General features: G+C 37.8%; 2 protein-coding genes across 2 annotated transcripts; both read right to left on the reverse strand.

Annotated features, from left to right (window-relative positions):
- Positions 1-1,256: 1,256 nt before the first annotated feature.
- LOC137710434 (AAA-ATPase At3g28580) lies at positions 1,257-3,257 on the reverse strand. The gene has a single exon (XM_068449451.2). The coding sequence runs from the start codon at positions 3,159-3,161 to the stop codon at positions 1,551-1,553; it is 1,611 nt and encodes a 536-aa protein (XP_068305552.2). The 5' UTR covers positions 3,162-3,257; the 3' UTR covers positions 1,257-1,550.
- Positions 3,258-6,833: 3,576 nt separating this feature from the next.
- On the reverse strand, positions 6,834-10,169 carry LOC137710190 (transcription initiation factor IIB-like). The gene is made up of 7 exons (XM_088695437.1): positions 9,690-10,169; positions 9,060-9,084; positions 8,145-8,274; positions 7,925-8,049; positions 7,735-7,823; positions 7,298-7,374; positions 6,834-7,229 (listed from the first exon to the last, which is right to left on the reverse strand). The coding sequence occupies exons 1-7, from the start codon at positions 10,049-10,051 to the stop codon at positions 7,099-7,101; spliced, it is 939 nt and encodes a 312-aa protein (XP_088551563.1). The 5' UTR covers positions 10,052-10,169; the 3' UTR covers positions 6,834-7,098.
- Between the last annotated feature and the right edge of the window lie 1,202 nt (positions 10,170-11,371).

Raw genomic sequence — 11,371 nt, forward strand, 5'->3', positions numbered from 1 at the left:
GCTTACTATTTTCAAGTAAAAAGCTGTCCGATGCCCTATCACCCATCACTATTTAATACCAGGAAAATGACAAAAGCAGCGTAAAATATAAAAGCACCATCCACAAACAACAAAAATGATATTCTGGAGGCAAAAGTCTGGTGTTATAACATTTGCGCATCGAACCGTATTTTTTATACTAAAGACCCTTTCTTAGTGGTGAGTTCCGAGTGCTTTCATCCATGTGATGGATTGGACTAAACTTTTGTGTCACAACTCAGCAAGTCAGTGTTGGAAAACGACTTAGATTGTTGCATTATTAATACAAAATGTCGCAATAACAATGTGGTCGGACTGTATAAGTCATTTTATAAAAATAAGATCCTAGTTTAGTGTGGAGTGGATGAGTATTGCGAGAGAAAGTGGTGTAGTTGCGTGGCCACTGCGTAAAGTTGCTTAAGTGTCTTTCGAAATGGATGAGTTTCGAGTTCACTTTCTTTTGAAGTATGAAAGTGAAACAAGAAAATCCAAGAGTAACAATCATCAAGCACCAGGGGACCAACTCCACATAACTCACGTGGTCTTTTGTCCTTTCACCTAAACCATTCATTAGGCCTTTGGTACTAAAACTAAGCTCACTCTTTGACGTTCAAGCTGAGTTTTCAATAATTCGGATTACTGGATAGCTCGGTTTTATATCCATTAGATTGGTAATTAAGTAAAAATTTAATTTTCTCAGTCCAATTCTGACCATTTGCTTTTCGTACTATTGAGTAGTCCAGCCTATTGAAGAAAATTTGGAGTGGTAGTATTCCAAACTAAATATGCATTATCATGAATCTGATTTTTCTGTTTAGTTATGAGTGATTGATTTAAAATACAGCCTGATTACCATCTCATTTTACGAAAGTCTTTCAACATTAATGAAAAATACAAGTTGCGTCCAAATCGTAGCTAGAATGATTTTCGTTACCCACAATGCTTCCGGAAAATTTGGTATGAACTCTAAAAAGCTTATGGTGAAGGAAAATGCAACAAAAATAGGTCTCGTGATGGTTCTCGTACAACTTCACATACATTTTTATATAAAAAAAAATTAATACAACTTTACATACATAAATCGGAGTTTGCTCGTATTTTTCCAAATGTTGACTGCGAATTTGAATCGCACACTTGAACGATAACCAAACTAGTTATAGACCCATTGACAAGCTTAGTGTTTTGCTACATACATGTACTTGTAATTATAAATTCATACCAATGGGAGTCAAAACGTGTTCCAGCACTCATATAAATTTTATATTATTGTTAACCAAAAGAACTTTAAGCTTAGTTGACATATTAAACTCAAAAACCACCAAATAATCACCCAGCATTGGATCCTCTCCGAGGCAAAGCCTCAGGATCCTTCTGACTCACTAACACGGATCATTGGATTTTGATTCAACGGTTACAATTATTATAACTTTAGAGGGATCCCCTATTTATAGTCATTGGTTAAAATCCAACGGTCTATATTATTGGGTCAAGAGGATCCCGAGGATTTGCCTTAGAGAGGATCCAATTCCTAATCACCCACTTGCCCAAGTTGCCCTAATTTCGTCGGCAACCAAAACGCTCTTGCTTTCAACCTCTTTGTTTCCTCCTCCCTCCTCGGCCTCCTCCGCCGCCACCTCCGCCTTGTTTGTATCAACCTCTTTGATCTCTTCATCTTTTTTCTTTGCACCTTCCTCCATCGCTTCCTCAAGAGCTTGGATAAAATTCAAAAGACATTTCTCCGGATTATCACTTGGTGATTTTGGCATGAGATTCTCAGCAACGTCGGCCGGGGTCATTTTCGTCACTCCCATCAGCTTTTCTATCTCCTCAAACATCTCATGCCTCTCAATCCTCAAGTAATTCTTGGCCAAAACCCTAAACCCATCAAAAGTACAGTAAGAAAGCTCAATGTGTTTGTCCATTCTACCCCTCCGAATCAATGCAGGATCAAGCTTCTCAACATAATTAGTAGTAAAAACAACCACCCTCTCACCTCCGCATGCAGACCATAACCCATCGATGAAGTTCAACAGCCCCGAAAGCGTCACCTTGCTGCCGCCGTACCCTTCCTCTTTCGCCTCTTTAACCCGCTCCTTCCCGGCTCCGCTACCCTTCACCTCCTCCTCCGAAAAACCCTTCTCCGCCGCCCCCCTCTTCTTCCTCTGCCCTGTCAAATCAAGCGAACAGTCGATGTCCTCGATCACAATAATACTCTTACTCGTGGTCTCAATCAATAGCTTCCTCAGCTCCGTATTGTCCTTCACCGCCGTGAGCTCCAAGTCATAAATATCGTACCCCAACAGATTCGCCATCGCGGCGATCATCGTAGACTTCCCGGTCCCCGGAGGACCGTACAGTAAGTAACCCCTCTTCCAAGCTTTCCCAATTCTTGCATAAAAGTCCTTGCTTTTGCTGAAAGTCACCAGATCTTCGATGATCTCCTTCTTCTTCTCCGGATCCAACGCCATTGTCTCGAAGGTTGCCGGGTGTTCGAACACAATGTGGCTCCACATCGTCTGCTTGTAGCTCGGCCATTTGTACCCCGGACTATTTGTGTACAGCTTCCTCTGCCGATTTCTAACCCGGATCTCCTTCCCTTCATTAACGACATGGTTTAAATAGTCCGCCGTGATTATGTCCCGGTACTTTTTGTGAAAAGTCAGCTTGTAAAATCGCTTCTCCTGCTCGGGATAATAGGCCATGGACATAGATCTCCCGGCGGGGGACACGGATTTGGACAGAACCCACCAGACTTTTGCTCCACGGAAGTCGTCCGTCACTCTTTCGTACTCGTCCATGCTGAGGACGAGGTTGCTGCTGTCCTTCACCATCTCCGCCTTGAGCCGCTTGGCGCTCTTGGAGGTGTTGGAGCTGAGGTAGGCCTCCACAGCGGAGTAGGCCTCGCTCCGCTTGAGGCGGTCGCCGGCGAACTCGTGGATGGAGATTTTGATGTAGGGGTAGAAGTAGCCGGTGACTCTGTGGGAGTATCGCTCCAGAAAACGGCGCAGCTCGTACGGACAGTACTGGCGGATGATTGCCCAGATGAACATGAAGCTAGCTAGGGTTGAACCCATTGTTGCCAACATCTGCTGGCTCATCATTGTTGGTGGCAACATTTCTGCGCTTGCTCTCGGGTTTGACATATAATAATACGTATATATAGGTGTATATATAGGTCTTGGGAGTGGGATGGCACTGTCTAGGGTTTCACTGGCTAAAGGCTGCACCTATATTATTTCAACATATATATTATATGTTATTATTAAATGCATGAACACTTAAAAAATTTGATACATATAAGCAAAATTTGATCTAAATAGTTGATCTCTCTAGTACTATTCTAAATAAATAAAAAAATACTGAGATATAAAAGAAGCCAGAGGAGTGGGGCCATTGTTGTGCGAAGGAAATTGTGTGTGTCCCGCACGTTCAGAAAATTAGCGTTGGATATTTGGAAATTTTTCGTTGTAACCAGAAGATGAGTAGTACATTACGTGTTTTTATATAAATTATGAGAAATTTTATTTGTTAAGTTATTAATTTTTTAACACATACATTTTATTATTTATCTAATAACATATGATGTATAGTCATATTGAAAAATCTCTCGAATATTTGAAACCAACGGCTGCAAAAGTAATGGGCCCCGTCTTATGGCCAGTTTTTTGTGCTGTCTGAGTCTCCACCAAGTAAAAGTATTGACTCTTCCGGCGAGCCCGTGTTTGCCCGTTTGACTGTTTGGTTGAGTGGTTTTAATGGCTGGAAGAGCATCCTCGTATCCACTTTACGGGGATTGTAGAGATTTTTACATTTTAATCGTTGTATATTGTGTAATTAGTTTTCATCAGATATTATTTATATTTAATTTTAAATAAAAAAATCAAATGATTTCTAATCATATAATACACGATAAATAACTAAAATATAAAAATCCTTAAGATCTTCACAAAATGAATCAGGATGGAACCTAATTCCTTAATGGCCGAAAGGAATATCAGAGTGACTTTGATGAATTGTTTATGAAATAAAATGAGAAAAATAAGATTAAGACGGTTAGAAAAGCTGGTCAGAACAGTTAATTTGCTTTACATGTTGTACATTGTATGCCATCAATCAATGAACGTCTTTTTAACTGTTGTTAAATGGATAATACTTGGGGAATTGGATTCTCTTCGAGGCAAAGCCTCCAGATCCTGCTAATCGAACAATATGGAAACCGCTACAAATAGAGAGTTCATCTAAAGTTATAATAATTGTAGTCGTTGGATTAAAATTCAACGGCCCGTGTTGTTCGGTCAGGAGGATCAGGAGGTTTTGCCTCGGAAATGATCCAATTCCCTTGCATTGCATCTTCGAGATTGAGCTTTCGTCAAATATGTGTATTGATAATGAATCTTATATTGATGAGAGAGATTTTGCATGTGTTTGTAAGTACTTGAATTGTTTCTCATATTGTCAATTGATTTTATGATGGAACTTTAACTTTTTCATGATAACAGGACAGGTTGTCCTACGTGTAATCCCAACGGCTACACGTGCTCCACATCATCCAAGTTGTGTTGTCCACTTGTTAGACTTAAAAATTCGTCACATGTGAGAGAGTCTCTTGAAAATAAATCACACATTGATGAGCGCTTTAAAAAGAGCAACCTCTTGGTGCATTTTGAGTCATTCTAGCCTTTCGTACTCTACTCGTTTGGAAATCTTACCGTCCTCTTCTTATACTGCACTCGTATTCTACTCACAATTAATCGCTTCTTTTACTCGGACAACGTTAAACAATCGTGGCATAGTTGTTAGGTAAATTACCTACACTAGTACAAGTTTTGTAAATAAATGACAATGTTTGCCATCGTTTGTTTCGGAATCTAACCGTAGGGACAAAAGTGATGAGTGAGTCAATTCATAAATAACGAAATTGATGAGTTTGAAATATAACAAACTAAACCGATAAGTTCATAAAACATAAAGGACCATTATGATAAAATCCGTTTTTTTTCTCAGCAACAATTTGAGGCTAACTATATTTCACACTCTTGAAGCTTGGGGTGATTTTCAAACAGGCCGTGAAGTTTTAGTTTTCTTATTTTACACCATAAGGTATTAAAATTGTACAAATTTATGCATTTGATCAGATTGATTGTTTAACCCTTTATAGATTAAAATGATTACATAATTAGCATGTGATCTGTATATAAGCTGACGTATAAGCCACATTTCTACCACATTAATAAAAAAGATCGCCAATTTAAAAGAAGATTAGATTTCCTTTTCATCGGCATCTAACATGAATCTTGATGCAGACGAAGAGGAAGATAGCAATGAAGATTATCTTCCTAACATACGGGAAGACACTGAAGAAGAAGTTGTTGATGTATTGCCCTCAATTCCTTTTGTGCCATTGCTGAATGAACCACATATGAGCTCGTTTGGAAATGTTTTTCTATTATTAAAAGCGTTTTTGGTAAAAATATTTTTGAAACCAATCCTTAATAAATGCAAGTGAATCATGGGAAAACACTTAAAGTTCTTCCTGTAAGAAGTACAAAAAACTTCAAGTGCTTTTGGAACTCACAAATATTTTCTGTAAAAGCACTTTTAGTCATTTAAAAAGTATTTTGAAACAAGTCTATGCTAGTGCTTGTGAATTCTTTGTGAAATAGTGTGACATAGCTTAGATATTTACAAACGATATTATAAAATAATATAAATTACGGATTAATATTTTTTGGGATTCCAAAATGATCTCCTCTCTTTTATCTTCTCTAATCCTGCCTTGGGAATTAAGAGAAGGCCAATGTAACGCTCACCAATTACTTGTTTTACAAGACAACCAAATATTTGATCAAGCCCCTTGTGGATTTATGTGGCCATGGATTTGCTTTACATGTTTCGTGGTCGTGCAGTGCAGTACATGAAGAGGGACATAACCCTGTGCACATTTGGAAACATGGCTCCATGCATTTGGGTTGACGATGTTAGATGTTATCAAGCAAAATCAATTTTCGTAAAAGCTGACAGTCATTCACGCAAACATTGAAGACCATCCTAAAGTACAGAGGTCTAACCATACATATCAATGTCTAGTTGGCCTCCCCCATCTCCGACCAAAAAACTAGGCAATATTGTTTCCCAGCACCTTGGACCCTGCAATTGTTAGGCAAACTCAACATGTTTGCTCGAATATTGAGCTCCAAATCTCGTGTCTGTCCTTGACCCCAAACAAAGGAAGTTCTCTTGTGTCTGTCTGCGCTAGCCTTTTCTTCTCGATTTTTCTTTTTTCTCGACAATTCGAATGCAGTTATAATACTCCGTGACTTTAATTGCCTCCAATATTAATGGATTAAATTTAAGTAATAATAACATATGATCTGTTTATATACATCTCACTAGTTCATTTCACAACTGCACAAAAAATATCTAGGAGCATTTGTTAAGACCTCACATGGCGAATGGCGATTTGTTGAGGAAAAAGCAGACGACAAAGGATCTCAGTCACAAATCAATCACTCGTGTGGAAACATTGCATGTATTTGTAACGTATAATAACTCACAAGGGAACAAAATCACCAAATCTGGTTAAATACGAGAAATTTTTCAATGTGACAATCACATTAAGTGTTATGGTTAAGGATAACATGTTACTTTGCAACCGTCATGCTATAGCAATGCATCTCGGTTTTAAAATTACAATAAATTACTACAGCCATGGAGAAAAATCAGTAAAATAAAGACACTTATTTGAAACTGTATTTACTTTTACAGTTTCACCATATGTCTTGAAGTCTGAAAGAGGCAAAGGAAGCAAAAAGAGAGAACTGCAAATCTTCCAGTCATGAAATAAGCAATCAAATAATTTGGACCCTAATTTGGGCAGCTAGATACTAATGAAGGAAAACCCTAATTCATTCTACTTACAACGAAACAAAAGAATTCGAAAAATAAAAAGCTAAAAAAAAAAAAGAATTCCTAAACGCTTCATAAAACGATAAGATTATAAATACTACACTTCCTGATGCTGCACATTATTGATTGCTAATTGTTCCTACTTAGTTTAACTATGATCATCACCTTCAATTTCTAGGGCCGCAGATTCTTGACACATTCCTCGTTGGCAAACCAGTTCGGTATTATTCTTGCCAGATGAGGATGCAGGTCTCTGTAGGAATTCTTGATCGTCCCTTCAGCAACTCGAGTAGCAACAGAGATATCTGCAACAAAACAAAATTAATACAGGCTTTCCCAAGAGAATAATCAATAGGTCACATAGATTCCTAACCTTTAAGTGACTTTTTCTCATCCAATAGTTGATTGATGGTATAAATAACGGCAGCTGCCACCGATATAGGGCTCCTCCTGCAGAAGTGAGGACATTAATTCTATGAATTTGAAGAAAAACCATTTAACGCTGCTAATGCTCTGATTGGGTTGAAAGATTTGAAATCCAGGGATTTTGGTTTTGTACATTTTCCAGTGGATTGAAGTATTCACAATACTTCAGTATCCAAAATTGCATCCGGGGAAGGAAATTCTTCGACTTGGTCTAAGAATATCCGTTACTGCGAAACATCTAAGGACTCTCCTCTTGTCGGAGTTATGACATAGAGTTCAAGCTAAGAAGGTCATGAATTATGCAACAAGATTGTTGTGAACTGGTGGAGGAGTAATCCAACACAGTGTTAGTGTTTATTTTCTAGTAAACATGGTACTACCAACCTTATAACGAGCTCTTCAGTGTTCTGCACCATTTCTTGGGCAGCCTTGACATCTCGATTCTTCATTCCAAGATTGGAACAGAAGCGTCTCTACAGAGAAAATGCGATAATTATGTTCTCAAGCAAAACACATCTCCAACAAGGAAATAAAATATTGACACGTAAAGAGACGGAAAAAATGAAAAACTCACCAAATAATCTTCAGCATGGATAGTTCCCATTTCCAGACCAAGCTCGGCCTCCATGTGTTTCCAGATGAACTCTTTTGCCCGTCCAATTTCCTTCTTGGTAGCTCCACTGGCTGCAGTGCATATTTCTGGATGGAACAAACAAGTTTAGTAAATCCCGTGCACAAAAGATAAGCAAACGAATTCAAATCGTTAAAAACACAAACATGCTCTTCTCTTCTACCTTTCACAGTACGAGGCTTATTTTCTTGTCTACAGGCAATGTAGAGGCAAGCAGCCACAATTGCATCTTGATTTCGCCCTCGGAGAGGTTTTTGATCTTCTACCTTCTTGTATATTTCATTGGCTCGATCCTGGTAGTCAGAATAATACAAACATAAAGATTACCCATGTGAAACAGAAGGTTTTCGTCAAATAAAGATTAATTTCAACTAGAGTTAAAACCCCTAATAATAAGTTGACACAAATCTGTGAGATCACATAATAATTCTACATCGAGAAATTATACATAAAAAACACACAGAAAAAATTGCAACTTCAACGAATGCTTCAGATACCAAGTTGCCAACTAAAAACTAATGACCGAGTACAAACTACATACGAGGAATTGTGCGCAATCGATTTCAAAACAAGGTCCTCAGACATTCACAAAGAGGTGACAGGTCATTAAACCACGAAAATGGTAAAACTTAAATGCAGATACACTCCATCGATTCAAAACGAAAATGAAACTTTTCATCATACAAAATTAATATAATTACATGAAGGAATTAGCTTTATATGTACTGCAATTACTAAAATGCAGGTTGACAAGGGAAAATTTGATGAAATGGCGGGACAAAAACGATAGCTTTTCCTTCAACTTATATCGTAAATCGCTATAAGAGTTGCTACTTTTCGTTGTTTCAACTCATCAACTAGCCTCAACCGATCGTAAACTGAAAGAACAAACCATTCATTACTTAACATCCTTAGTCATTAGCTACAAATTGAGAACATAAAAAAGCAGTGACCAAAATTGAAATCAAGGTTAACAAACGGTGACCAAAAATGTATTTTACAGATTTCCAGTTGAAAGTAAGACAATTAACAAAAACAAAACACAAAGAAAATGATGCTAAAATATTAACTGATATACCTTTATGGTTGTAACAAGTCCCAACCTGCAGTGAAAACCCACCAAAATGCATCAGATCATGTTCCAATTGACAGCCAGAAGCGCAAGTGCCTTCTGAAAGCCAAAAATGATCAATGTTTGCTAGAGAAACTTAAAGAAATTGTCGCTCATAGAAGCACTTTCTGAGGAAGCACGCTCCATGCTCTGATGTTCCTTGAGAAAGCAAAGTACTTTTTCACAAAAACTCGGATTTAAAAATAAAAAAAAAATTAAAAATCAACATGAGGAAATTTTAACGAAAAATCACATTTTTACATTACAAAGTCAATCCTATATTATTCACTTTACCTTTTAATTTGTCCAAAACGTTAAAACTCAAAGTTTTCAAACTCTTTTCATTAGTTTTCTTATAATAAAACACTTTTGCTAGGATCGCTTTTGAAATTTGAACACAAATATTTTTTGGAGAAGCAATTATACGTGGATCCACTGTTGATGACATGATAATGATGCAATGCTTTTTGAAAATACGATCACAATAAAAAAGTTTCTTCCTTTTTCCATTCACTTTCCCAGCAACCAAGCAAATACAAATTAAGTTAATTAACAAAAACAAGTGAAATTAGAGCATGCAAAGCAAGAAAACCAAACCTGTCGGCCATCACGGCGATTGCACCGAAGATGTCGAGAAGATGACGGTCAGGATTAGACGCGCGTCCCTGCCACTTCCCGACGGAGGATGGCAAGGCTTCAGAGGAGGCGCCGCCGCCGTTTTTGGGCCTGACGATGACGGTAGAAAGCCCAGCTTCTGACAAAAGCGGGTTAACGGGTCCGCCAACACGGTTCGGGTCGTTGTAGTTAGAGTCGTCGGCGAAGGAGCGCCACTCGGCTGTCTCTTCGACGGAGTGTGCCTCCAGTATGAGGCCGCACTCGGAGCATATCGCGTCGCCCGCTCTGTGGTCGAAGACAACCTCCGTCAGACTGTTACAGTCGCGGCAAAACGTGTCCGACATAACTCTACCAAAGTAATGTTATTATTTTTTTTCGGATTTTTTTAGGATTTTTGCTTTGTCGGATCGTCTCAGACCGTTATGATTTTTTTTTTTTTTTTTTTGTTTACAGTGAAACTGTAAATCTTGCAAGCGGTAAGGGAGGGTTTTTATAGACGTTTGGAGGGGGAGGAGGAGGAGGGAGGGGTGATATGGTAATTTTAGATGGATAAGCTTTTATTTAAAAAAAATTTGCAAGTTTATCCAACCAATTTAATGCTTGTATAGGGTCGGTTCAATGAACAAATTAGCTGGAATAACGTGACATACGATGTAGTGTTATGTATTTAATTGAATTATAAAACGTCAAATAACCTAATGCACGTGATGTTATTTTTATAGCCTTGTAACACGATATTGGCATGTCAAATCGTGTTTCACGCTAACATGAGTGGTGTTATACACATTATTTTTTACCTACAATACACCCATCTTAATATTCAGTTGTCGGATTAAATGAATCAGAGATGATTTGATAGAAAGTAATAAAAAATATGTAAAAATATAGAAAAATATGTGTAGACAGCACTATCCTAAAAATGAGAGAGAAGTAAAATATAATAAAGAAGAGGGAAGAGGGCTGCCAGTTGCCCGTGATAGTTCAGATTCCCTAGTAAATGTTCATTAAAGGTAAGATCATTAAAACTTGCGGCAAAAGTAACGGCATTCCTAGATTTCCATTTATTTCTTAGGAAAACTAAAGAAATAGATTTGAAAATTTTGAGTTTTAATGATAAAGACAAAATAAATGGTAAAGTAAATAATACCAAAATTGACTTTTTAATGAAAAAAATGTAGTTTTTCGTTAAAATGAACAGTAACAGCAGCTTTTCATTAAAATTCCCTTATTTCTTCTATTAGTAAATTGAAGAGAGAATCAAATAAAATATGGACGTGGCGCAAGTGGCCTTGTAATAACTGGTGGAGAGCAGTGTTGTTTTTGCACCACGACTTAAATTCGAACTCTGTCGACATCATAATCTAACATCTAATCAAACAAATCTATCGTTTGACAAAAACAAAATATGAACGCATAAAACCTTACTGTTTCAATATTTGGCGTCACTGGTTATACGCGATTATATTTTTGTCTCTCCTCGGATGACTAGTCCTCTTCTAAAGTGATTAGTCATGGTTGTACACAAACAGAATTCCCTACACGCACCTCCGGTCGAACTCGATCTCGACCTCTTCGTCACCATCGTCGTCTTCCTCCCGAGAGCCCGGAACATCGGGTCAAGAAAACGAAGAAGCTACGACCAGTAACAACTAACAACGAAAGAA

This window comes from Pyrus communis, chromosome 6 (genome assembly GCF_041283825.1).
Source record: "Pyrus communis isolate YQ-2024b chromosome 6, ASM4128382v1, whole genome shotgun sequence".
Taxonomy (NCBI): domain Eukaryota; kingdom Viridiplantae; phylum Streptophyta; class Magnoliopsida; order Rosales; family Rosaceae; genus Pyrus; species Pyrus communis.